Source organism: Dermacentor andersoni, chromosome 3, assembly GCF_023375885.2.
Source record: "Dermacentor andersoni chromosome 3, qqDerAnde1_hic_scaffold, whole genome shotgun sequence".
NCBI lineage: Eukaryota > Metazoa > Arthropoda > Arachnida > Ixodida > Ixodidae > Dermacentor > Dermacentor andersoni.
The window spans coordinates 153627367-153651521 of NC_092816.1; the positions used below are offsets into that span (position 1 = coordinate 153627367).

The window sequence follows — 24155 nt, forward strand, 5'->3', positions numbered from 1 at the left end:
CGCGTGTGCGTGTGCGTGTGTGTGTGTGTGTGTGTGCGTGTGTGTGTGCGCGTGTGCGTATGCGTGTGTGTGTGCGTGTGTGTGTGCGTGTGTGTGTGTGTGTGTGTGTGTGTGTGTGTGTGTGTGTGTGTGTGTGTGTGTGTGTGTGTGTGTGTGTGTGTGTGTGTGTCTGTGTCTGTCTGTCTGTCTGTCTGTCTGTCTGTCTGTCTGTCTGTCTGTCTGTCTGTCTGTCTGTCTGTCTGTCTGTCTGTCTGTCTGTCTGTCTTGCCCGGCTAATGTTCGATCCATGTATTCTATGAGGCGGGGGACTATCGTGTCTATCACGTGTTTTACTGTTGCCTCCGTGACTGGCGTCTCCCGTTCGGGCTTGGCAGCGCTATTGTTCCTCGTCGCTGTGTTAGTTGACTGAGATAGTGATTGTTGAATCGCGGGTATTTGTACATACTTTATGAGCTGCCTATTATATCTCTCCAAGTCCCTTAATACGACTCTTCTGATTTCTAATACTCTTCCTAGCTGCGCTAGTTCGGCAGAAAGTGTGTTGGCTAATTCGGGTTGCGAGGCTATTGCTGCCCAGCTCACTTCGATTTCTTTGTTAGCTCGTTGTTTCATTTCCTTCTGCTTCTGCTGAGGAGGTAGTGGTCGCATCGCCTCTGGGGAGCTGGATCGCCGCCTAGACTCCAGTGTGGACCTGGACTTGGGCCTTCCCGAAATGACTAAGCGCTCCCTCTCTGAGTTACGCCAGCGCAGCTTGATGATTCCCCGCTGCTTGGGCCAGCTCTGGTGCTGCTGCTGCTGCTGCTGCTGTGGGTTCGGTCAGCCCCGCGACTGGATTTTCTTGAGCTTGTTGTGATATTCTGTGGCGCCGGTGGAGTCTTCCCCGCCGCAGAAGGCATAAGTTTTGCTTCACCCCAGGCGCCGGGCCTGGAGCACCTCCACTCCTTGTGTTCGCACACAGATGTTGTCCATGATTTGTTCATCCGTAACGTCGGTGCTCATTCTGGGAATTACCCTCTTCAGGAGGTATTCGAGGGTGATTACGTAGGCAGACTTTGGGGGCGTCTTGCTGCATAGCTTGAGCTGCTTGAGTTTCTCAATCCATCTCCCATAGTTCTTTCAATGCGGTGCTGCTGATGACGATGTTCCAGCCCGGTCTGAGAGGGGTGACTATGCCGTGGCATTTAAATCCCGCGGCGGAGCCCCCTGCGGCTTCCATGATGGCATGCTACCTATTACGTCTTCAGTAGAGTGTACTAGACAATAGAGACTTTTAGCTTGTATGCTATTCCGGTAAACGGGAGCGCTTTGGGCGGATTACCGGATGGTCGGGGCGTAAACGTGAGCGGTGAAGCCGCCTGGTGTCATAGAGCTCAACCAGACAAACGCATAGCTAAAACTGCAGTAACTCACCATATCCTGCTTCGCCACCCGTGCAAATTTTTGGCAGCGGCATAACTGTGAACACGATTACGCCACTGTCGAAAATTTACGCCAGCAGCTAAGCAGAATATGGTAATTAGCTCTGTGTTTGTGTGGTTGAGCTTTGCGCCACCAGCTGGCGCCACCAATCTGCCCGCTCACCTTCACGCCCCCGCTAAACCGGAAAACCGCCCGCGCTTGCCCGAATACCGGACACGCTAAAAGTCTCTAATGATCGAGCGGGCCGAACGGCGCCTTCCCGCTGAGGCGCCGCGTGTGGAAAAATTGTGCAAGAGCGCTTCGCAGCATATTCAAAGTAATTTCGCTGCGGTTACCGAGACCGATTGCGCAAGTGTGCTCTTTTAATGCTGCTTTATTTCAAGTGGCAATTTATGTTGACGCCTTTTTGCTACATATACATACTTGAGACATGGCTTGTACAACAATACGTCTTCAATTTTGCTGTCGTTGTCAAGTGCGTCGTCTCATAGCGAGTGCGTATTCGTTGCGCGCACGCTGGCGGATGCCCAGATTTTTTCGCAGAATGTCTGTGCAGTGAAATTCTTCTATGGTTTTATTTGCTTTGGTGCGCCCGCAACTCTTGTCGGCCGGTACCAATTGTAGTTTTACCCAGGTGAACTGCTATATTTAACATTGTTTTTTAAAACTAACATGTCAGTTTTGCCACAGAAGCTGCCGTCTGCAACATGAAGCCACGTAAGAAAATTTCGTTGCTATCGTGTCATTGTTGGTGGAATACTGATCATGCATGGACAATGATCAAACAAAACAATAATACAGTGAAATAATCCAGGTTTATTAAATGCGTAGGCCGAAGAGATGCAGATCACCAATGCACTTGTAGGCAACTCTCAGGGTAGTTAGAAATATATATCCACGACATATGTCTAAGAACAAAATTATCAAGCATTCTAAATACACTGATTGAAAAAGCGAGAACGCCCAACCGGAATAAGCGTCTTTCCTTTAAAAGCTCCAGCAGCCGCCAGTAAACCAATATATTTTCCAAGAAAAGAAATCCATGCAATTATTGGACATTAATATTGTAAGATGTTAATACAACAACGATATATATTAAGGGCGAACTTGTGTCCACAAGTAAAAGTCACTGCGGTCATGAAGAAATCCGCGGCAGTCGCGTTCTCAAACTGGGCTCGAACCGTCTTCCTCTTTCTTCTCGCGTGGCACCTCGTGCGCGTGGCGCATGCGAGCCGGGTCTAACCGGCTACCCATTCCACGAAGATCGCTGCCTGTTGCTGAACAACACCACGGTACGGCGTGCATAGTGTCCAATACGAAGGGCACGCAACTTGAATGTGATCAAGTTGTCGCGGCATTATCTCCCTCCTTACCGCATCGGCCCGATGGGTGAGAGGAAGTAGGGGTTGCTGGGGGCTCTCACGCTGTTTTTTTTTGTTGTTGTTGTTGGTCGTGACCTTTCCTGACAACATGACAACATGACATTTCCTCGGACAACATGCACAACTTCCGTAGAATTGTGCCGTCTTGGGCTCTCGTGTCCAGCGGATTTCACTTCGTAAGTGACTCCTTCAACGTGCAGCAGGCAAAATGAAGTAGAAACATTTAGCCTAATCGAACGGTATTTGCTGTTCAGATCGTACTGGAATTCAGAATTCAGTATGAAAAATTCGGAACCATTCCACTCTGTCAAGACTGATGACCAGCGGAGCTGTATGTAAAATAAAGAAGTAAAAACATAACACAATATACGACAAATATACACATTATGTTTATTTCTTTTTACGTTCATTTCGATACCACAGTAAATATGGCTTTATGACCACTACTATAGGCGGTCATGGGCTCTGTGACGAAACTAGAGATGTTCTTCGCGAACGTTAGGTCTATGCATGACCGCTGGCGTGTCGTGGATACATTGGTCTCGGTGTAACATTGATGGCCGAACCTTTCCAAGAGAAACGCCAAGAACCACTTTCCGTCGGGACGAGACACATCGACCCTAAAGTCACCCACAATGAAGGTCGGATGTGGTCCACCAGGAGGATTCACCTAAATGTGTCGATCATGAACTCTTCAAGGTCCTTATCTGACGCCCATGGACAAACGTATGCGGTGGCGACGACGATTCCATCCGTAGTCTGAAAAGTGCACGCTTCGGCACATTCCACAGCAAGGCTCTCGCCCATCGTCGGTAAGGCATAGGGCGCAACGTCCGCCCTACGGTTGCTTGTGTACATCGCGACGCAACACCATCCACCGCCGATTTTGACACATCTGGCCTCAAACGCTGCTGGGTCACATACGCTGATACAATTGTGCCTTACACTTAAACTATTTTAGCGCTATGGACGCAGCCATTATTTTCGCATACGCACATCACGAAACGCTGGAAACTAGCCTAACACAGCTCCACTGTAAAATTACGAAATAGCCATATCTGTTTACTATGTGCAATAATGTTTTCAACTTTATTTTTCCTGATAAAAATTTTTGCTGCAGAAGCCATCAATATATGGGGCTTTTCCTTAAAGGGCCCCATAGCAAGGCCCACCAGGCCCCATAGCAAATTTTGGTTACACGCTCAAAGTTGCTACGTGTCCTCTAGGGAGCGTTCTACGGCAAGAGAGAGAGAGAGAGAAAGAAGCGTTTATTATACGAAACAGTGTCCCGAGCGAGAACCGGCATCACCCTAAGGTTGGAAGGCTCCTTAGTCCAGGAACCCACTGGCTTCGACTGCCCTCTTGGCCCTGGCGTCAAGTTAGTCTTCCAGGTCCCCGAGGGTTAGCTTGGCCTACCAAGTTCGAATAGGTGGTTTGCTTCTTGTGCTCATTTTGCGTTCGTTTTTGGTTGCATTTGGCTGCCTTCCTGCCACGGGCGTTCCAGGAGCAAGTGTGCCAGAGTGTCGGGTACGTTGCAGAGTGGGCAGAGGTAACTGTGAAGCGTCGGGTAGAGGCGATGCATTATTTTTCCGTGAGTGTACGCCTTACTTTGCAGGCGTCTATGAACCAGGCTTTCTTCTCCGCCGATTTTAGGGAGCGGTGGAGAGTGCACTCGACGCTCAAGTCTGTAATGTTGAAATATGGCTCAATAGTTGATGGGTACAGCTTCCGCGTCTTCTGTCGCGGATCGGAGAGCGCGTGGGGAGAGGGGAGCCCGGCTGACGCCCTCGCGGGCAGGGGCGTGGGCCGCTTCGTTCCCCTCTAGTCCCTCGGATCTGGGTACCCACGTTACGCAGGTATGCTGGAGCGGAGCGCTTCGTCTTTTGAGTATCTTGAGTGCATCGATCGAGATGCGGCCCCTCCAGAATTTTTTACAGGCGTCCTGAGAGCCGGTGAATATAACCGCTGCCTCTGTGTATGTGGTGGTGGCGAGAGCGATTGCCATTTCTTCAGCCGTTTCCGGGTTATTTCCTTGATGGTTGCCGATGCTAGCTCGCAGCCTCGGGAATCTACGCCGCTTAGAGCGCACGCGTTTCGATGCGGATACTTGGCAGCGTCGGTGTCGCGAGCATTCGGGTTATGCTTGAAACTTCGTTTGATAGCGTTGGCTCTAGCCTGTCTTCTACTCTCGTGGTATATGGGATGCATGTTGCGCGGGACACCTGCGATACAAATGCACTCTCGCACGTCCGGTGGGATTCGCTCTTTCGTGTCCGTGTCTGTGAAGTACGTCTAGTTGTAGTTCAGGTGTCGGAGTACTGGTCTCCCTGTGGGTGTGAGCTTGAGTCGTTCCAGTTGGGTGTTCTTGTACGTTTCGGCGAGCTCTTGCCACGTGTAGTGGACACCCATCTTAAGGAAACGTGAAGTACAGGCCATGGTGGGTAGTCCCAGGGCGAATTTGATTGCTTTCCTTATGATGATGTTGAGCTTTTCTAGTTCAGCGTTCTTCAAAGCAAGGTACGACGTTCCGTGTGTGATGCGGCTGGTGAGTATTGCTTGTAGTAATCTTAGCGTGTCTTGCTCCTTGAGCACGCTTCTTTGGCTTGAGATCCTGACATAAAGCAACAAAAGCTTTATGTTAAGCTTTTGTTGCTTCCATCTCTTCAGGAGGCCACTTCTGGCCTCCCAGAGATGGAGGAAGTGCTCGTTGACCGCAGGTGTATGATCTTGGTGTGACTTTCTGCAGCGTCTAATGCATTTTTTAAGCCACTCGTCAATGTAAGTTATGCTTGCTCCGGAATCTAGCTTGGCCCTAAAGGATACCCATTCGGTTTGCCGTGCGATTCTGGTCTTGGTCTGTGTACGGGTGTGTGCTGCACCTAATTGGACGATATGGTGATCGCTAGCTAAGGTTTCCTGGAGTCGACTCCACTCTGCCCAGGGGACGTCCGCAGTTCGGCAGCGGTGTCCGCACCGCACGGATCTGATCGCCATTCATTCTTTGCCTTCGCAGTGCTACAGATCGCATCAGATTATCAAGGCCCATCTTCGCCGAAGACTGCCACGCGTTCATCGGACGGTGCGCCAGCGCTGAAACCTTGGTCCCGTGACTACCTCAACAGCAACGCTCCGAAGACAACGCACGCTATAAAAGAGGCCACACAGGCTGCATTGCACAGTTCGGCAGCGGTGCACGCACAGCACGGATCTGATCGCCATTCACTCTTTGCCTTCGCAGGTGAGGAATTTTGTGCCACAGATTTTGTAAATCCTTGTAGTGCGCTGCTGCCGAACAATCTATTGTTGTTGCCTGTGCTGTATTGTGCATGTGCTTTCACGTCTAATGGCGGGAAAAAATACTAGAAAGAGCATTGTAAAAGGGGGCGGCGTGCCTTCGGAACAGGACACCACAAATATAAAAGAATTGCGTGAGATGACAAGCGCTCTCGAGAATTAGAGGCGTGACTTCCGGGAAGAAATGCGGGAGCATAAGAAAAGTGTGTCTTACTGCCCTGATATTTGCAATGATGTCAAAGATACTACTAATAAGATCAAGAACTTGAGGCTCGAAATGCAGGAATTGCTCAAACAGAACACTGAACTGAAAGGCGAAAACGCCCGATTATCACAAAGATGTGAAGAGCTCGAGCAATACCAGCGCTTCAACAACCCCGAGATTAAGGGCGGCCCGGATGGAAAGGACCCGCTTGCAATAATAAGCAAAATAGGCGAAAGTGTAGGGGTAACCATTGACACCATGGTTGACATTGACACGTGTCACTATGTGCGTGCATTCAATGCTGATGTCAAGAACATAGTTGTTCGCTTTGTCAGACGAAATCAGCGGAATGAGCTGGTATCAAAGTGCAGAAAAAAGAAGATAGACAGCTCTATGCTTGGTCTTGAAGGAACGACCCCGGTTTTTGTGAACGAACACTTGACTCCAAAAAGCAAGGCACTGCTTTCAGATGGGATTAAACAGAAAAAGCTGCCAAATGGAAATTTGCCTTTATGACTGGAGGCAAGGTGCTTGTATCTAAAGATGAAGACTCCGACATAATTCACATTGCTCATGAAGGAGACTTAGATAAAATCAACTGTTGAAGACTAAATTGAATGTGATTTAATTGCCTTTCCTGTTCATGATGATGAACCCAGAGGAGAATAGCAGATACTACACAGTTGACGCTTTTATACGTGAGTTTTCTTGTGGAAAGTTTTTTTCTACATTACATGCAAACTGTAGAAGCATTCGACCAAAGGCAGACGACATTTCTGTTTTTTTTTTGCATTCGTTATCAGTTGACTTCGATATTCTAACCTTTACTGAGACATGGCTTTCAGATAATGACAAAAAACCAAACTTTCCAGGTTATCGGTCTGAACATCTTTGTCGTAGGCAAAAAAAGGATGGGGGGCTGGCTATCTACTTTAAAATTACCTTTTCTAACGAACTTTTTAGTGATTTCTCGGTAATGAATGCCAATTTTGAATGTTTGTGCTTGCGTATCGACAAAATAGAGATGGTCGCTCTTTACCGCCATCCGCTAGGGCACAAAGGTCGTTTCGTAGAGTTTGTGGACATACTGTTGGCTTCCCTTGTCTTTTGAAATGCATCTTGCATTATTATGGGGGACGTCAATATCGACTTAAGTTCCAATGATGCTTACGTAGAAAATTTTGAGACACTGTTACCTACGTATGGCTTCGCAAACCATATAAATAAATCTACAAGACTTACAAAACAAACTGCCACTGTTTTGGATGTTTGCATAACAAACTTCAGTCCACAAGACATCTCCAGCGGAATATTTTCATATGCTCTTAGTGACCATCTGCCAGTTTTTTTGCTTTTTTCAATTACTAAGCACTATGACAAGCTCTATATTAACAGAGAAGGTAGACGAGCCATGAACCTTCCAAGACAAAAAGAATTTTTCCACTTGGTCAGTCTGATTGACCGGAGTGAGGTTTACAATGACGAGAATGCAGACAGCGCTTACGAGAAATTCTTTTCTTTACTACACGCTTCATACAATGTCGCATTTCCTGTACTACAGCCGTCCGGTCGTAACAGAAGAAAACACAAGAAACCTTGGATTAATTTAGAGCTTTATCACCGTATCAAAATAAAAAATAAGTTATTCCATGATTTTATCCGTTCACGGGATCCAAATACATTCACAGAGTTTAAGAAGTATCGGAATGCTTTAACGACTGAGTTAAGAAAAGCAAAACAGTACTACTATCAGAATCTTTTTGAGAGCATATATAATAATCAGCGACGAATATGGGAGGTTGTAAACTCGCTCACTTCAACAACAAGAGCTAGGGAAAGGATTACGCAGCTCGTAGTTGATGGTAAAACACTCATCGATGAACGACTAGCTAATACAATGAACACACAGTTTGTGGATGCTGGCTCCGACAAAACCATGAGCGAAACTGTCCGCGACGACAGTATGCCACTAGACACCATATTGAATCCCTCTCTTTTCCTGAAACCTACTGATCCTAGTGAAATTTCAAGTATAATTGGCAAGCTAAAAAATGATACATCTCCAGGGGTGGATGAACTTCGTCCAAATGAAGTAAAATTAATATCGGCTTTAATATGTGAAGTTCGTAGCTACATAATTAACCTCACTCTAACAACAGGCGTATTTCCTAAGCTATTAAAAATCGCCAAAGTTACCGCAATTTTCAAAGGAGGTGATACAAACAATTTATCTAACTACCGACCTACTTCAGTACTTCCTACAATATCTAAAATATTTGAATGCGTCATTCATGAGAGGCTAGTTTCATTTTTAGAAAAGCATCAGGGGATAACTCAATGCCAATATGGCTTTCGCAAGCATCGGTCGACAGAACACGCTCTCGTACAGATCAAAGACAGGATAATTGAAAACATGGAATGTAGAAAATATACACTACGTTTGTTTTTCGACATTCAGAAAGCTTTTGATTCCATACAGTTCGATTTATTACTTAACAACTTATCACGATACGGTGTCCCAGGTATTGTACTAGATCTTCTAGATGGTTATCTGAATGATCGTTTTCAGTTGGTGAAAAGTAATGATGCGGTATCAACACTCGCGAAGCTAAAACAAGGAGTACCACAAGGATCAACATTGGGCCCATTACTATTTCTTGTCTATATCAATGACATTCTCAAAATTGATAGTTCTGCTGAAACCATAGTGTATGCTGATAATACCAATGTCTTTTTCTCTTCGCATAACCTACTGACACTTGAATCCTCTGTAAATGACTACCTTGTGCATCTTTCGAACTGGTTAAGCAGAAACAAGTTAAGATTAAATGCCTCAAAAACAACATATGTCATATTTCGTCCTCCCAACAAACCACAAGCTTAACGTGAAATTTGAAAACACCCTAACAAAACAAGTTCAGACACAAAAATTTCTCGGGGTTTGGTTTCAGGAAGACTTGAGCTGGTCAGTGCACGTTAGAAACCTAAGTGTCGATCTTGCCCGCACAGTTGGATGTCTGTACAGGAGATCTGCGCTCATGCCGCTCTGGCTAAAAAAGAACATTTATCATTCACTTTTTTATGCCAAATTAACCTATGGCTTAATGGTTTGGGGCACTACTACGCAATACAATTATACTAAACTTATTACTTTGCAGAAGAAAATTCTGCGCTGTTTTGAATCTTATTATGCCAATGCACAGGAATTAAGAACCGCTCCTCTGTTTAAGAAACACGGCACCCTAAAGGCAGACCAGTTATATTATTTAAAAGCGCTGCAAGTAATCCATCAGAAGAAATTATACGGAATTATGGACTCTGAAAACGCTGAATACCTTTTGAGGCACCGAAAACACCGAACACCAGAAATCCGAACAAATTATGGAAGGCAAACAATGGCGTATCAAATACCTGCGATCCTAAACAAATTTGAAGGTAAGCTAAACTTTGAATGCAAATTAAAAGCATTTAAAAGCCAACTTAGGGAGCTATTGTTATCTTGCCAATTTAACTATAGCCAAAGTTGAAGTGTTTTTCATATTTTACTGTCTTCTCACAAAGGATGCATAAAACTCTATATAACACAAAATGACTCTAGAAATTGCTCTTATCTTACTTTTGTGTCGTTTCAGGCAACATTATTCAGTTTCACCGACAATTATATTTTATTTGTATGTTTTTGTACAACAGCTGTTTATGCTGATTTATTCAAGTAAATTGCTTAGCGTCCTATTATGTATGATTTGTTATGTGTCATTTGTGTGCAACAGTACATGCAATACTTTTGTGTACAGGTGTGAAATGCTGCGTTTTTTTTACTTTATTTCCTTTGTTTCTCAGGTTTGTGTTAAATTAAATTATGGGGTTTTACGTGCCAAAACCACTTTCTGAATATGAGGCACGCCGTAGTGGAGGACTCCGGAAATTTCGGCCACCTGGGGTTCTTTAATGTGCTCACATTGAAAAGATCCCTGTGTACAAAAAATATAATACAAAAGGATAGACAGTTGGGCGAGTTGGTACGGGAACATGATTTTGGCTTCTAGCGCGAAGTGAAACACGGACACAGAAAGGAGCGCTCGTCCTGCCTGCTCCTTTCTGTGTCCGTGTTTCACTTCGCGCTAGAAGCCAAAACCATGTTACCGTACCAACTCGCCCAACTGTCTATCCTTTTGCATTGCATTTCTTTAACGTGCACCTAAATCTAAGCACACGGGTGTTTTCGCATTTCGCCCCCATCGAAATGCGGCCGCCGTGGCCGGGATTCGATCCCGCGACCTCGTGCTCAGCAGCCCAACACCATAGCCACTGAGCAACCACGGCGGGTAAGATTTGTATCTGTAACCGCTGTAGACTGTTTAGGGTCAGAGGCCTCGTCTGGCTCCATCAGCCTTTAGCTTCTGTCCCTGCATCAGGCTCTGTTTTCGTCTGATGCTGAAATAAAAAAAAAAAGGTAAGATGAGGGTTTGTGTCCCTGGGGACGCTGTTTCCAATTCTTGTGGTCTGGAAAGGGTTATTCCAAAGGGTGAGTCTCTGTTGCTTGGCGGCGTCGTGCACTCTAGCACCCTTCTTTGTGGTGGCATGAGAGCGCCATGCCGTGTGCCAGGCGTTGAAGTCTCCCACTACGACGAGTTGGTGTCCACTCGTGGATTTCCTTATTTCCCTTACAAACTGATCGAAGTTCGGTAGCTGGATGCGAAGTTGCTTTTTAAAGTTAATACAGACACTGTGGTCATTGCGAGAATGTATTACGTCAATAAGCAAAACCTCCAATGTTATTGCACTATTTTTTGTCACATGAATATATCTGTTCAGAGGCAAGACAAAAACATGTCACTTCTCGCAAAACTAATCAAATTTCCTTTAAAACATATTTCTAACTTTTCCGTGGCACTTGCTCCTGTGTGTCTGTCTCCAGAGAGCATACTTAATCTTGATTTTCCCATCAGAGACATTACATAAAATACTATGTCAAGATGACAGCCAAGGGCACGTGGGAATTTTCATCGTGGTGTACCATATTCTATTTTAAAGTTTTCCCAATATATCCACATTATAGTTTTCTCGTCCAAATCCAAATTGCATGGCACTGAATTTTGTTGCTTTGCAGTGCGATCCTCTGCACCATGTGCAGTCGCGCTGGGCTGGCTCCTTGACATCCTTGTGTCCTTGCAGCTACCGTCTTGCGTTATATAAAGCGGGTGCCTGAAAAATATCGTGTGCAGAAGTCAACACGAGTACATGCTGGAAAACTGCATCAAGTCAGTCAAGAAATAAGGTCACTGCGCTAACATAAACTCTTAGCTCTTAGTCTTCCTACTGAAATGCATGCACAACATCTAAGTTACTTCAATAGTCAACTGTTATACTAGAAATGTTAGGTAGGCGAAGTGCACTGATCATAGGTTAGTGAGGTCTAGGATTCCCCTGAATTTGAAGAGAGTAAGAGTAAAATAGGTCAAGAAGAAGCAGGCCAACCTAGACGAAGTAAGGATAAAAGCAGACCAATTCAGGCTGGTACTTGCCAACAAATATTCAGCCTTAGAACAGCGAAATTTGCAGCCTTGGAACTGAAGCAGCACTTGAAATGGGGGGCAACGTACCAAGGCAACCAGTAGGTAAGCTCTCCGAAGCAACGAAAGACCTAATAAAGAAATGACAAAGAATGAAACAGTCCAACTCAAGAGATCAGATAGAATTCGCGGAATTGTGAAAACTGATCAACAAGCAGAAAACAGAATATATTCGAAATTATAACGTAAGAAAGACTGAGGAAGCCGTAATAAATGAACGCAGCATGAAATCAGTGAGAAGGGAACTTGGCACAGGACAAGCCAAGATTTATGCATTGAAAGATAAGCTGGGCGATATCATCAGCAATTTCGAAGATATAGCAAAGGAAGCGGAACAATTCTATACTGAGCTGTACAATGCCCAGAGCAGCCCGGACACCTGCATTGAATGTAGTAATGAACAGGTTACAGAGGCTCCTTCTATACCTTGCAATGAAATTAGAAGGCCTTTAAAAGACATGAAACGAGCAAAGGCGGCAGGTAAAGATGGAATAATAGTCGATTTAATCAAAGATGGAGGAGACATCATGCTTGAAAAGCTTGCGGCCCTTTATACGAAATGTGTCATGACTTCAAGGGTCCTAGAGAACTAGAAGAATGCCAACATTCTACTAATCCGCAAAAAGGGATACGTTAAAGAATTGAAATAGTACAGGCCCATTAGCTTAGTTCCAGTATTCTATAAAATATTCACGAGTATAATTTCCAATAGAATAAGAGCAACACTTGAATTTAGTGAAACAAGGGAACAGGCTGGCTTCAAAAAGGGGTACTGTACGATGGATCACATCCATGGCAATGAATCTGGTAATCGAGAAATCTGCAGAGTACAATCGAAATCTCTACATGGCTTTTATGCATGGTGTTCCAGCGACCACTTTTAAAAATCTTTAAAAGTTGCCTGTGACAGATATCACAATTCTAGTTAATGAGCTGGTCTACTCGAAGCGGCGGACAATACTTGTACAAAAACTGATATGGAAAATCAGCTAATCAACAAAAAGTCGCTAATTATGTTTCCAACTAATTACATTATGGCCCATATTGCAAGCTACAAATTCTAGCCTTGGAGTTGGCAAGGTGAATCCACCTGGAACAAATTCTCAGGACGACACCAGTTTCGAGATATAAATTCCCGAACTTTGCGGAGAAATGCATTGGCGTTCGAGTTAATTTGTTAAGAAAACATCGTTTCATGCACTGAAGCACACAAGTAACGGGAACGCCAGTGTATTTGTCCGCAAAGTTCGGGAATATATATCTCCAAACTGGTGTCGGCCTGATAATTTGTTCTAAGTAAATCAGCGGTGCGAAGCCCGCTGCTAGAATTAGCAAATTGCAATATGGGTCATCAGATAAATAGCCAAACGGTTAATTAGTGAATTATTGTTAATTAGTCGATCTTACATTTCAACTTTTTTGTACAAGTAATATCCGCCGCTTCGAGTAGAGCGACTCCTTAACTAGAATTGAGTAATCAGCCAAAGGCATTGCAATCTTTCAAAATTTTTGAAAGTGTTCGCTGAAACACCCTCTAGATTACGAAAAGGCATTTGATTCAGTAGAGATACCACGAGTCGTAGAGACACCACGTAATCAAGGAGTAGAGGAGGCTTACGTAAATATCTTTAAAAATAGCTGCAATGATTCCACACCCACTCTAATTCTCCCCAAGAAAAGTAGGAAGATACCTAGAAAGAAATGGGTCAATCAAGGAGACACAATCTCCTCATTGTTACACATTGCGTGCTTGGAAGAAGTATTCAAGCTATAAAATTTTGACGGCTTAGGGGTAAGGATTAATGGCGAATCTCTCAGCAACCTTCGGCTTGCAGATGACATTTTCCTGTTCAGCAACACTGAGGACGAGTTTCAACAAATGATTGAGGACCTTAACAGAGAGAGTGTAAAAGTGGGGTTGAATATTATATGCAGAAAGCGAAATGAATGATCAATAGCCTAACAAGGGAGCAAGAGTTCAGGATCGCCAGTCAGCCTCTAGAGTATGCGAACGAATACGTTTAACTAGGACAATTACTCACGAGGGACCCTAATCATGGGAAGGAAATTTACAGAGGAATAAAATTAAGTTGGAGCACATACGGTAGACCATAGTCAGATCCTTAGTTGAAGCTTACCATTATCACTAAAAATAAATGTGAACAATCAATGCATTCTACCGGTGCTAACATATGACGCAGAAACTTGGGGACTGACAAAGAAGCTCGAAGACAAGGTAATGACCGCACAAAGAGCGATGGAACGAAGTATAGGCGTAACGTTAAGAGATAGGAAGAGAGCGGTGTGGATCCGAGAGCAAATGGGCATAGCGGATATTCTAACCTACATTAAGGGAAAGAAATAAAGCTGGGCAGGTCATGTAATGCATAGGTTATATAACCGGTGGGCCGTTAGGTTTACGGAATGGATGCAAAGAGACTGGAAATGCAGTCGAGGACAGTAATAGAGAATGTGGGGTAATGAAATTAAGAAATTAGCAGACGCAAGTTAAAATCGGTTGGCGCAGCACAGGGGTAATTGGAGATCCGACGGAGAGGTCTTCGCCCTGCAGTGGACTTAAGATAGGTCGATGATGCTGATGATTAAACTAACTTCAGTTTTTAGATTTAAAGAAAAAAGAAATGACCGACATTTCACCCTCGTTCAGTATCAATGTTACAATGCTCCGACTAATAAATAGAATACTGGTGATTGTCAGATGTCATAAGTCTCTCAGTAGTCTGGTGTATAACAAACACTACTTGTGACACATCCTACCCAGGTGCCCAGTGAGCCCCCCCCCCCCCCCCCCACACCATCGCTGGTTGTGCCACTGCTCAAGCTATAACTTGAGGATCATACCGTATTTACTCGATTCTGAGCACCCCATTTTTTTCACGGTCGCGATGCCCGAAGTGAGGGGGGGGGGTGCTTAGATTCGAGAGATCTAGAATGACCCCCCTCCCTTTTTTCGCTACGACATCACGACGACACGGGTGCAAGAAATAACAGTTTATTTTGCAAATATTCAAAAGAAAAATCGGGGCAGACAGTGAACCCACCGCTTGTGTCGGATGCTGAGTCACTATCACTGCCACTCGAGTTCGTCACACCGCTTGAACCACCGCTCTCGGTATCCCACAGCAGGTCGTCTTCCGCTCCGTCGAAGTGGTTTGCGACCGAGCACCTCTTAAATGATTTGACCACAACGTCCACTTGCACCCACTTCAACGCGTCCGAAATCCACTTTGCGATCGTTGATGAGGGTGGAGTCTGCAGCTTTCCCGTCGGCGTCTTCTTCCAGTCAGGGTTTTGCACCCACTCTTCGTCCTGCTGTACGGCGTACTCGCGCCCCGGACGCCGTGCTACCGCGGGACTCTGACGGCTCCGGCTCGATGACAGAGTGAGCACGCGCGCTTGGCGGCCTTGGCTATGCCCTCTTCCTAACAAATAGGGGGGCGCTTAGATTCGCATGCTAACTTTTTTCCCAATATTTTCGCGAAAATAGAGGGGGGGGGGGGGGGGGTGCTTAGAATCGCGAAAATACGGTATCTGCAAACATGATGCTCAGTAGGAATGAAATCATCGTCCTCCAGTTCAATGGATAGTACTGGGTGTGCCTCTAGGAATGGGCAACAAGGCTCGTTATGGCGAGCTTATCCGCCTTTCAAGGCTAAAAAGAAACAGTTCACTGTTGCCTGTACCTAAGCTTGCTAAAAGACATGAACTTATTTTCATTTATGAGGTACGGAATGAAGTTCTTTTTTGAGAGGCTCGACTATTCCTGCAGTTTGAAATTTAGCATCTTACAACCTTGAAGGCATCTAATTGTTGCAGTTAGACCACAGTTATTTGTTTGTTAGATCAACTCTTTGTTTTGTATATGGCGGACTGCTAACACGGAAATAAGGCAACGTTTTATTTCGCTACTTCTTTCTCGACAAAAATTATTACAGCCATGAACACATTTTGATCGCCCACGCAATAAGGAGTGCATAGATTACGCTTATAACCTCCAGAAGAAGTGTGATTAAACTGTTCATATGACACAATTCTGAAGCGCCAACTGATATTAGGAAGTGCACAGGCATGTCCAAAACAAAAAGCGTATGCAAGACGCCCCTGCAACTATAATTGCATACAGTAGCCGTTATACTGTTTTCTGATGCATGGCTCACCGCTTGACAAGTCACCGACTTCGTACACATAAGTAGTGGCGCACTAAGGAGGGGGGGAGGGGGGCATGAACCTTGGGTGCCACTTTGGGGCGGCAGTGTCATATATGTCTGAATACCCCTCTCTTTCAGCCGGCTCTACTGGGCGTATATGGTAACAAATGGTCCGGTTACCAGCAGCCCGATCTCATGTATCCTATGTACAATATGTGTAGTGCCTCAGAATTGTCGGCTCCAGCTTTATCAGCATCCTACGTAATAATTACACGAATGTGTGGGCTAAAAAATTTAATTCCTTGAATGGTTTCTGTGTCGTCAGTATGTGTACAGTGTTCCAGTTATCAGTTTTCTATCGATTGTATTATTTTCTATCAGTTTCGCGGTTTTGAATAATGACAGTCTCCTAGTCCTAACTAAGCACCTCTTTATCATATTGTTGTGAAAAACGGGAACAAGGTGAATGCAGGAGCCAACATTTTAACAAGTGGACTTGAATTTTGCTTGACTTCATGTCACAAATACAGTGTTTTGATGTAATAGTTCTGCAGAAACGCGCAAGGTGGAGAGAACTAATTAATGAAGGGCAACCCAAACATCCTCCCTATCGTAGCAATTCCTACAATGGAAACCCATACGGGTTCCTTGAAAGAAAAGCATCGCAGTTGAAGAAACTTTGTCCTTGTCCGGCACTCGAACCCGGGACCTGAATTTCCCTTTATTAATTACTTCTGTCCACCCTGCGGGTTTCTGCAGGACTATTACATCAAACTCTTGCCTTTGCTTCGAGTTGTTGACAAATTCGACTTCGCCCTGCCATCTGCTAGTCGACCGGTTAACTCAGATGGTAGAGCGGCTGCCCCGAAAATCTGGTGGTCCCGGGTTCGAGTCTCGGACAAGGAAGAATTTTCTTCAACTGCGAGGCATTTCTTTCAAGGAACCCGTACAGGTTTCGATTGTAGCAACTGCTACGATTGGGTGGATGTCTGAATTTCACTTTAATAAATACAGTGCTTCGTTTCAGCTACACAGAATTTTATTAAAAGGTGATTTTTGTGAGGTTATGGTCCGATATTCTATCATGTCATGTGCCTTTGTGACCAAAACATGGCCGATAATTAATAAGGATATACCAGATACTCGCCTAAGTAGCCAGGGTAGATGAAACATTGCCATGCTGGAATTGAGGACCCAAATCCATAATATCAGCTCAACAAAAGCTTCTTCTTTAAACAAAATTGTCTTGGGCGCTAGAGCATGGATTACTCTGGCACTGCGGGTGGCCCAGTATGGCAGTACCAAAAGAAATATGAACTAGTGCATCCTATTAGGCTCTGTTGGGAGAGGCAAGAATTCTCGGCAAGAGCGCCGACACGACGGTGCGCGTAAGTTTGGAGGCGTTCCACATAAAGAAATATGGCAGCAGGTACGTAAGTAGACCCTCAGTATCGCTATTTGCTACAGAGCTTGAATTTTTTAGAAGCAACCGCTTACTGAGTTGATTGTCTGTTATTATTTCTAGCCTTTTTTTTCTAGTTTTTTTTTTTTTTGCTTTGTTTCCTGTTCCTGTTGATTGCCGGCCCACACACCTGTGACCAAAAGTATACGGACCGCAAGGTCACAGAAAACACTGAATTTCTTCGTTACTAACATGCGTAAGCCGAGATTGATGAGGGCAGCGGAAATTCCGCAATGCCAAGTTCAAATTACAATCTTTAATTTTAAGTTATATTCACGGGCAGAGGAGAAGATCAGCTTCATCGTGCAAACCCTCGACCGTATACTTTTGCTCCCGAGTGTACGTTCATCGATGCGCAATGTCATTTTTCCCGATTCTATCGCTCTACTCCACTTCACCTCTGGCTTTCGCCTTACATACCGTGTCCGTCTTCCGTCAATAAAATTTAGTTGACAGTCAGCCCTTTTGTCCCGTCCTTGTTGCTTTGTGGTTGCATGTGTTATGGCTGTTATAATATTCAAATCAAGTATGCACGAACTCGCCGACAAAGAAGTTTTAATGGGAATTCTGGACCCGTTACGTTCCAAATTTTGTCCTCGGGTGTTATGAATAATTCTGGTTGGCCCTTCCTAAAGAAGGGGATCACACGTCACACAGCACAGGCAGCGAAATGCGTACAGTACAAGCACTACTCGAGTAATATTTACTCCACTCACTCTTGTATCTCACGGCTACCGGAAGAAGTAGTTGAAATTCTTCGCAGACGAAAGTACAGCGCTGTGAGTCGCAATTAGTTGCGCTGAATTACGGACTAGCGTACATGCTCAGGGATCAGTGTGTTCTGCTTCAACAGAGGAATCGTTTTGCCTGTGCCCAACGGCGTGGATTGGATTCATATTTGACAAATATGTAGCTACAGCGTAAAAAAAAGGAGTGCTTGAGTTCGCTTTTCCTTAAACTGCGGCAGCTTTCGCGTCGCAAAATTATAAAAGTAAATTGTTTTACGTAGCATGGAAGTCCGCTTTTAATAAATGTCGTTTTACAAAATAAACCTGCTATACAGCTTCGGAAAAAGAGGACACGAAAAAGACAACCGGCCAATGAAGGGAGCTTTTCATTGAACTATCCGGAAAACGTCGCACACACGAACACAGCCTCACAAACACAATACACACTCACAGATACGCAAGCAGCACAAACACACGCACACTCTCTCTCCCTCGCAAACACACACAATCTCTCTCTTCCCCTCGTACGCACGCACATCCACAAACACACTCTCTCTCTCGCACACACACATACAATGCGCACGCAAACACGCACACATTCGTTCGCATGCAAGCATGCCGAAACACGAACACACGTTTGCACAAGTACAGTTTCACACGCGCCCCCGCATGCACCACAAGCACGCCTAGAGGCACGCGCGTATACTTGCACGGATATGCGAATGCACACATACACGCACTCGCGCGCATCCAAATGCAAATAGGGAGGCATACGCACGCGCACACATAGACGCGCGCAGGTAACCATACACAGGCTCGCTCAAGACGTTCACACTTGTAATGACCCACTCACCATCCCGGCTCATAAACCTGTGCATGCAGACATACTGCATAACACACCCTCTCTCATTACCGTTCCAACGCCAGCAGTAATAAATCGCTTTACGGTTCGCATTTGGCGCTTCATCAAGTCCGTATGCTCTTTGCCGGGAGGGTTCAAAACCGTTTGCTCCTGTCGTGTGACTTCACCGCCAATGCCTGACCATAACACTGCTCTAACGCAGCATCAATGTTCCACATATGTGCTATAAATGTATGTGTTGTTAGAAGGGACAGCACCCTCGCTGTATTCAGCTGAAACTTTTGGTCCTGGGCTGATATTCCGAAATATAATCTTTTCTTTTGCTCATTCAGTTGCGCTTGTGCATTGACGTGAAGTTCAGAAGGAGAATGTCCATAATTTCTGGACATGGCTTGTGTTCACTAAATTGAAGATGCCCATTGCTGAGCACATAAGTAGCAATTTTGTACCTGTAATAAACCAACCTGCTTCTTCACTTTTTCCAGGATTGATATCCTGGGCCAGGGAGATCACCACCATGCCAGGTCGCAGGCCCTACCGTCAAGTCATCGACGGTGCGCCGAGGTCCCCACTGGTCGTTCCAGCAGTATTTCGTAAAAGCCTCTCTTTTCGCGCTGCCAAGGGTGACGTCGTCCTGTGCACCTACCCCAAAAGTGGGTCCCACTGGGTTCAGTATATAATGCAGTTAATCGTCAACGGAGGAAAACCCATCAGCTCCTATAACGAGTTCACCCGCAACTTCCGCATGATTGGGTATATGGAGACTGATGGCTGGGAGTCGCCTCTACTCGTGAGACTCTTTCTGACCCACCAGCCACTCAGCCGAGAGACTATGAACAAGGAGGCCAAGTACATCTACATCGCTCGAAACCCATGGGACGTCTGCGTCTCGCAGTTTCGCATGACGACTGACCTAAGCAGCTCCAAGTTCGAGGACGGCACATTCGACGAGTTCTTCGAACCCTTCATCGAGGGAGACTTGGGCTTTGGGAGCTACTTTGACCACGTGGCGTCAGCGTACGCGATGAGGGACGAACCAAACTTGTTCTTCTTGACTTATGAAGAGCTCAAAAAGGACATTAGGGGCACAATTTTGAGATTGGCTAGCTTTATCGGGGAGAGATACGAGAGGGCTATGCTGGAAAACTCGCAAATGCTACAAAATATCCTAGAATGGTCCAAACCAGAACACATGAAGAAAGTTGTCGTGCTTAATTTCAGAGAAAGCGAGACACCGGGATCGAACGAACTCCTTGTTAAGGTCAATGTGACGAGCAAGGAAGGCTATGGTGGAGACAGAACAAAGTTCGCGTTGGTAAAAGAAGCCAAAGTGGGAGGCTGGAAAGAATACTTCACACCTGACCTGCTTGCCCGTATGGAGAAGAAAATACAAGAAGAAGGGGACAATGCATCTTTTCTTGAGTTGTGGGAAGACATTCGAAAAGAAGCGTTCACGTTGTCCCCTGGGTCTTCGGAGTACCAGGACTTCTCAGTACCTTAGTCCCAAAGTCGAATCCTCTATTTAAAACCTCGAAAAAGGGAAATCTATGGTGGTAGGTGCGTAAACGTCTTTATTTTATTCAGATCTTCGTCCAAAAAGCGTCCACTAGGCCGGCCGGATCCGCTCTGGGAAAAGAAACTGCGCAGCAATCTCATTGCCAGAACACTCCACACAACCAAGCGCTGGGTAGAGAAAAGTGGAGACTGAACTCCAGAAGAGCCGTCTCCCCAACAGAACGGTACCAAGATTGGTAAAGAAGACATCATCCGCGTCTAAGTTGGTATCGCATCTCCTGCATCAGGGAATTCAGGCCTAAGTCTATCGACGCGTATTTTCAAGGGTGTTCTGGTAAAATAAGAGCGGCCACTTTGTGGTGCCGCAGTTTTCATATGCAGTTGCAGTTCACTTTCTGAACGAAGTCACGCTAAACCAAAAATCTAAGTACTAGCAACTATTTCCATGGTGCCTCCACGATCGCAGTGTCATCTTTCCCTAAAGCAGCTTCAGTAGTAAGCTCGATGACCAGGCGTCTGAGTGGAGTTCCATTCCGAGTGGATGGGTGCTCATCTGGCGTGCCGTGACGTAAAGATGACGGCCCCTTCGATATGTCTCAACATCGGAGCGGCTACGAAGTCGATGACGGTTCGGCGGCAGTTCAAGAAGAGCATGCCTATAATAACTTCCTTTTATTGAAACAAATACCAAAACGGTAATATGCAGTCCGGAACAGGAATAGCGCCCGTCACTCCAAACGTAAAACTTCGTTGCAAGCGTGACCGAGTCGACAATAATGGGATCATGAGTGAAGACGCTATGTTTTATTGCTGGAGAAGCGAGCTCACTACTTCGAACGCGAACACCCTGTGCTTATCGTAATAAAATCAAAAAGTGCGTATATGACGTCATCTGTGTTGGCAGCCGACGTTTTGTACTCAACCTAGGACTAGCGCAGCGGGGTATGCAAAGGGTGATCACATTAAAATTTTATAGAACTTGTAAATCTTGCCCGTGCAAGATCGCTTAGTTATGGTCATTGAGCTGAATCGTTCAAAGAAGCGGACATTGCTTTCACGAAAAATCGAAACATATTAGTTGAAAATTCCCTAATTATTCGCACCTCGCGCAAATACTCCAAATTAGGATGTATCTGGTGAATTTGCAAGGTACATCCACTTAGGACTAATTTCAAAGATGATATGTGTATCGATATGTGCGCTATCAAAGTAGCAGTAAAAATGCACTGCTGTTTTTATGAAATTTTTTAAAGAAAATGCTATTTTATGCATTGAAGCACAAAATTAACCGTAACGCCGATGTATTTTGTCGCAGACTTCAGCAATGGTGCCATCATGGGAATTATTTCTAAGTGGATAAGTCTTGTTAACTCGCTGCTGCAATTCATAGATTAGAATATAAGCCGTAAAGCATTTAATCCAAGTACTTTCTATATAAAATCTATATAAATATTTTGTATAAAAATGTAAATTTTGTCTGTCAACCGAAGTAAGAACTGTGAAAAAAAAGCTGTTTTTCAAAACAGCTTGGCTAGTCCACAGCCCCGTTGAAAAATTTTGGAGTGGTCACGGCATCACGGTGAATGAAGGAAAATCGATACTTAACGGCCAGCGTGTTATAATAGGCCACACACACACTAAATAATGGAAATGTAGAGCTAATACTTAGTTACAAGAGATTTTAATCAATTATTACAATGTGCGCAATTGAAAAAAATCACATAAATTTTTTTTCAGAACAATGAGAACCTGAATGATACTTTTTTAGAACATCTGGAACAAATGTACTGAATACAAAGAAAATACAGTACACAAATCAACTTGTTACAAACAGCTACATACAACCAAATGGAAAAATTAGACACAAGCGTACACAAGAGTATCGACTTGACAGTGAGACAAACCACATAATAAAAACATGTGCTAAATAGTTCAAATCACATTGTTCATCATCACTGTGTCACTGCGGATATTCTGGCATGAACGACAAGTCAGTATGCTTAAGGTCATAATGAATTAAATGGGAAGGAAGAGCGTAAGACAAGCCCTTATTTCCGCAGTTTAATCGTAATTTGTCTACCTCCCAGTTTTGTCCATGACGCGTGGGATGATTTAAATGCCTAACTCGTAAATTGGCTGAAATATGCAAACTTGTAATGTTCTTACGAGTGTCCAATTTGATTGCATGCTTAACGTATACTTCTATATCTGATATACCTTAACTTGTAATTTGTGTCTTACCAGTACTCACGTACTTGGCAGAAACCTGGAGGATTACGAAAAGGGTTCTACTTAAATTGAGGACGACGCAACGAGCTATGCAATGAAGAATGATGGGTGTAACGTTAAGGCATAAGAAAAGAGCCGATTGGGTGAGGAAACAAACGTGAGTTAATGACATCTTAGTTGAAATCAAGAAAAAGAAATGGGCATGGGCCGGACATGTAATGAGGAGGGAAGATAACCGATGGTCATTAAGGGTTACGGACTGGATTCCAAGGGAAGGGAAGCGTAGCAGGGGGCGGCAGAAAGTTAGGTGGGCGGATGAGATTAACAAGTTTGCAGGGACAACATGGCCACAATTAGTACATGACCGGGGTATTTGGAGAAGTATGGGAGAGGCCTTTTTCCTGCAGTGGGGCCTAACCAGGGTGATGATGATGATGATGATGATAATGATGATGATGATGATTTCTTAACTACTCCTGAACTGCAGAATAAAACGTCGGTAGATGCCGCAAAATGCGTGTTTAAAGTATGCCGAATAGTTATTTTCAATGCCAAGTACATTTTGGTAGGTTAGTGACCGTCGTTGTACTCCATACTTGTTAGTAATAATTTAAACGAGAGCTAAAGGGCTAGTGATACAGCAGAGTCCTGATTTATTTTGGAAGCAAGTATATCGAATCCGACCTATTACAACTGTTACCTGACATAATTTTTGTAAGACATGTCTTACATGGCAATCTCAGTTCATATTCGCTGAAAAGAAGTAATTGCTAGGATAATTAGTCAATTGGTATTATTTGGTAATTATGTGCTTCAATTTCTCGTGCAAACAGGGTCCGCCTCATTGAATAATCCAGCTCAATGAAGAATTATGCTATCAGCAAGAGACAGTTTTTTTTTAAAATCTGTACGTCTTAAATATGACCATCCGGTATATTGACGGCATAATTGCACACTCTTCTGCTTTTCACGCACCGAAAACAGCAGCACCGATCATCGACAAGACGCTTCACGGCCATTGCATATTTCAGCCTTCGTGGCCAGAGGCAAAGATCTCCGCACTGTTTCTACTTGGCCAGGGCCATATCGTGAAGCGCGTATACAGCCGTCAGGTGGATCTGGTTCACGTCCGTTGCCTCGTTTGTGGGCTACACTACGTGCCTTTACGATTACAAGGTCCAGGTTTCAGCTCGAGACAGGCATACAACATATGCCGAATTTCTGATACTACCAGCAATATGACCTCGCTTGTGCTACAATCGCGCAGTCAACCTATACAACAGAAATGAGATTCCCTAATCCATCCTGATATTAATC

At 44.7% G+C, this 24155-nt stretch overlaps 1 protein-coding gene across 1 annotated transcript; it reads left to right on the top strand.

The window, feature by feature from the left end:
- The first annotated feature begins 5820 nt into the window (after nucleotides 1-5820).
- Nucleotides 5821-21495, top strand: LOC126524247 (sulfotransferase 2A8-like). Its single transcript, XM_050172578.3, has 2 exons — nucleotides 5821-6039; nucleotides 19580-21495. Exon 2 carries the CDS (start codon nucleotides 19612-19614, stop codon nucleotides 20593-20595), a length of 984 nt encoding a protein of 327 aa, XP_050028535.1. The 5' UTR covers nucleotides 5821-6039; nucleotides 19580-19611; the 3' UTR covers nucleotides 20596-21495.
- The last annotated feature ends 2660 nt before the right edge of the window (nucleotides 21496-24155 follow it).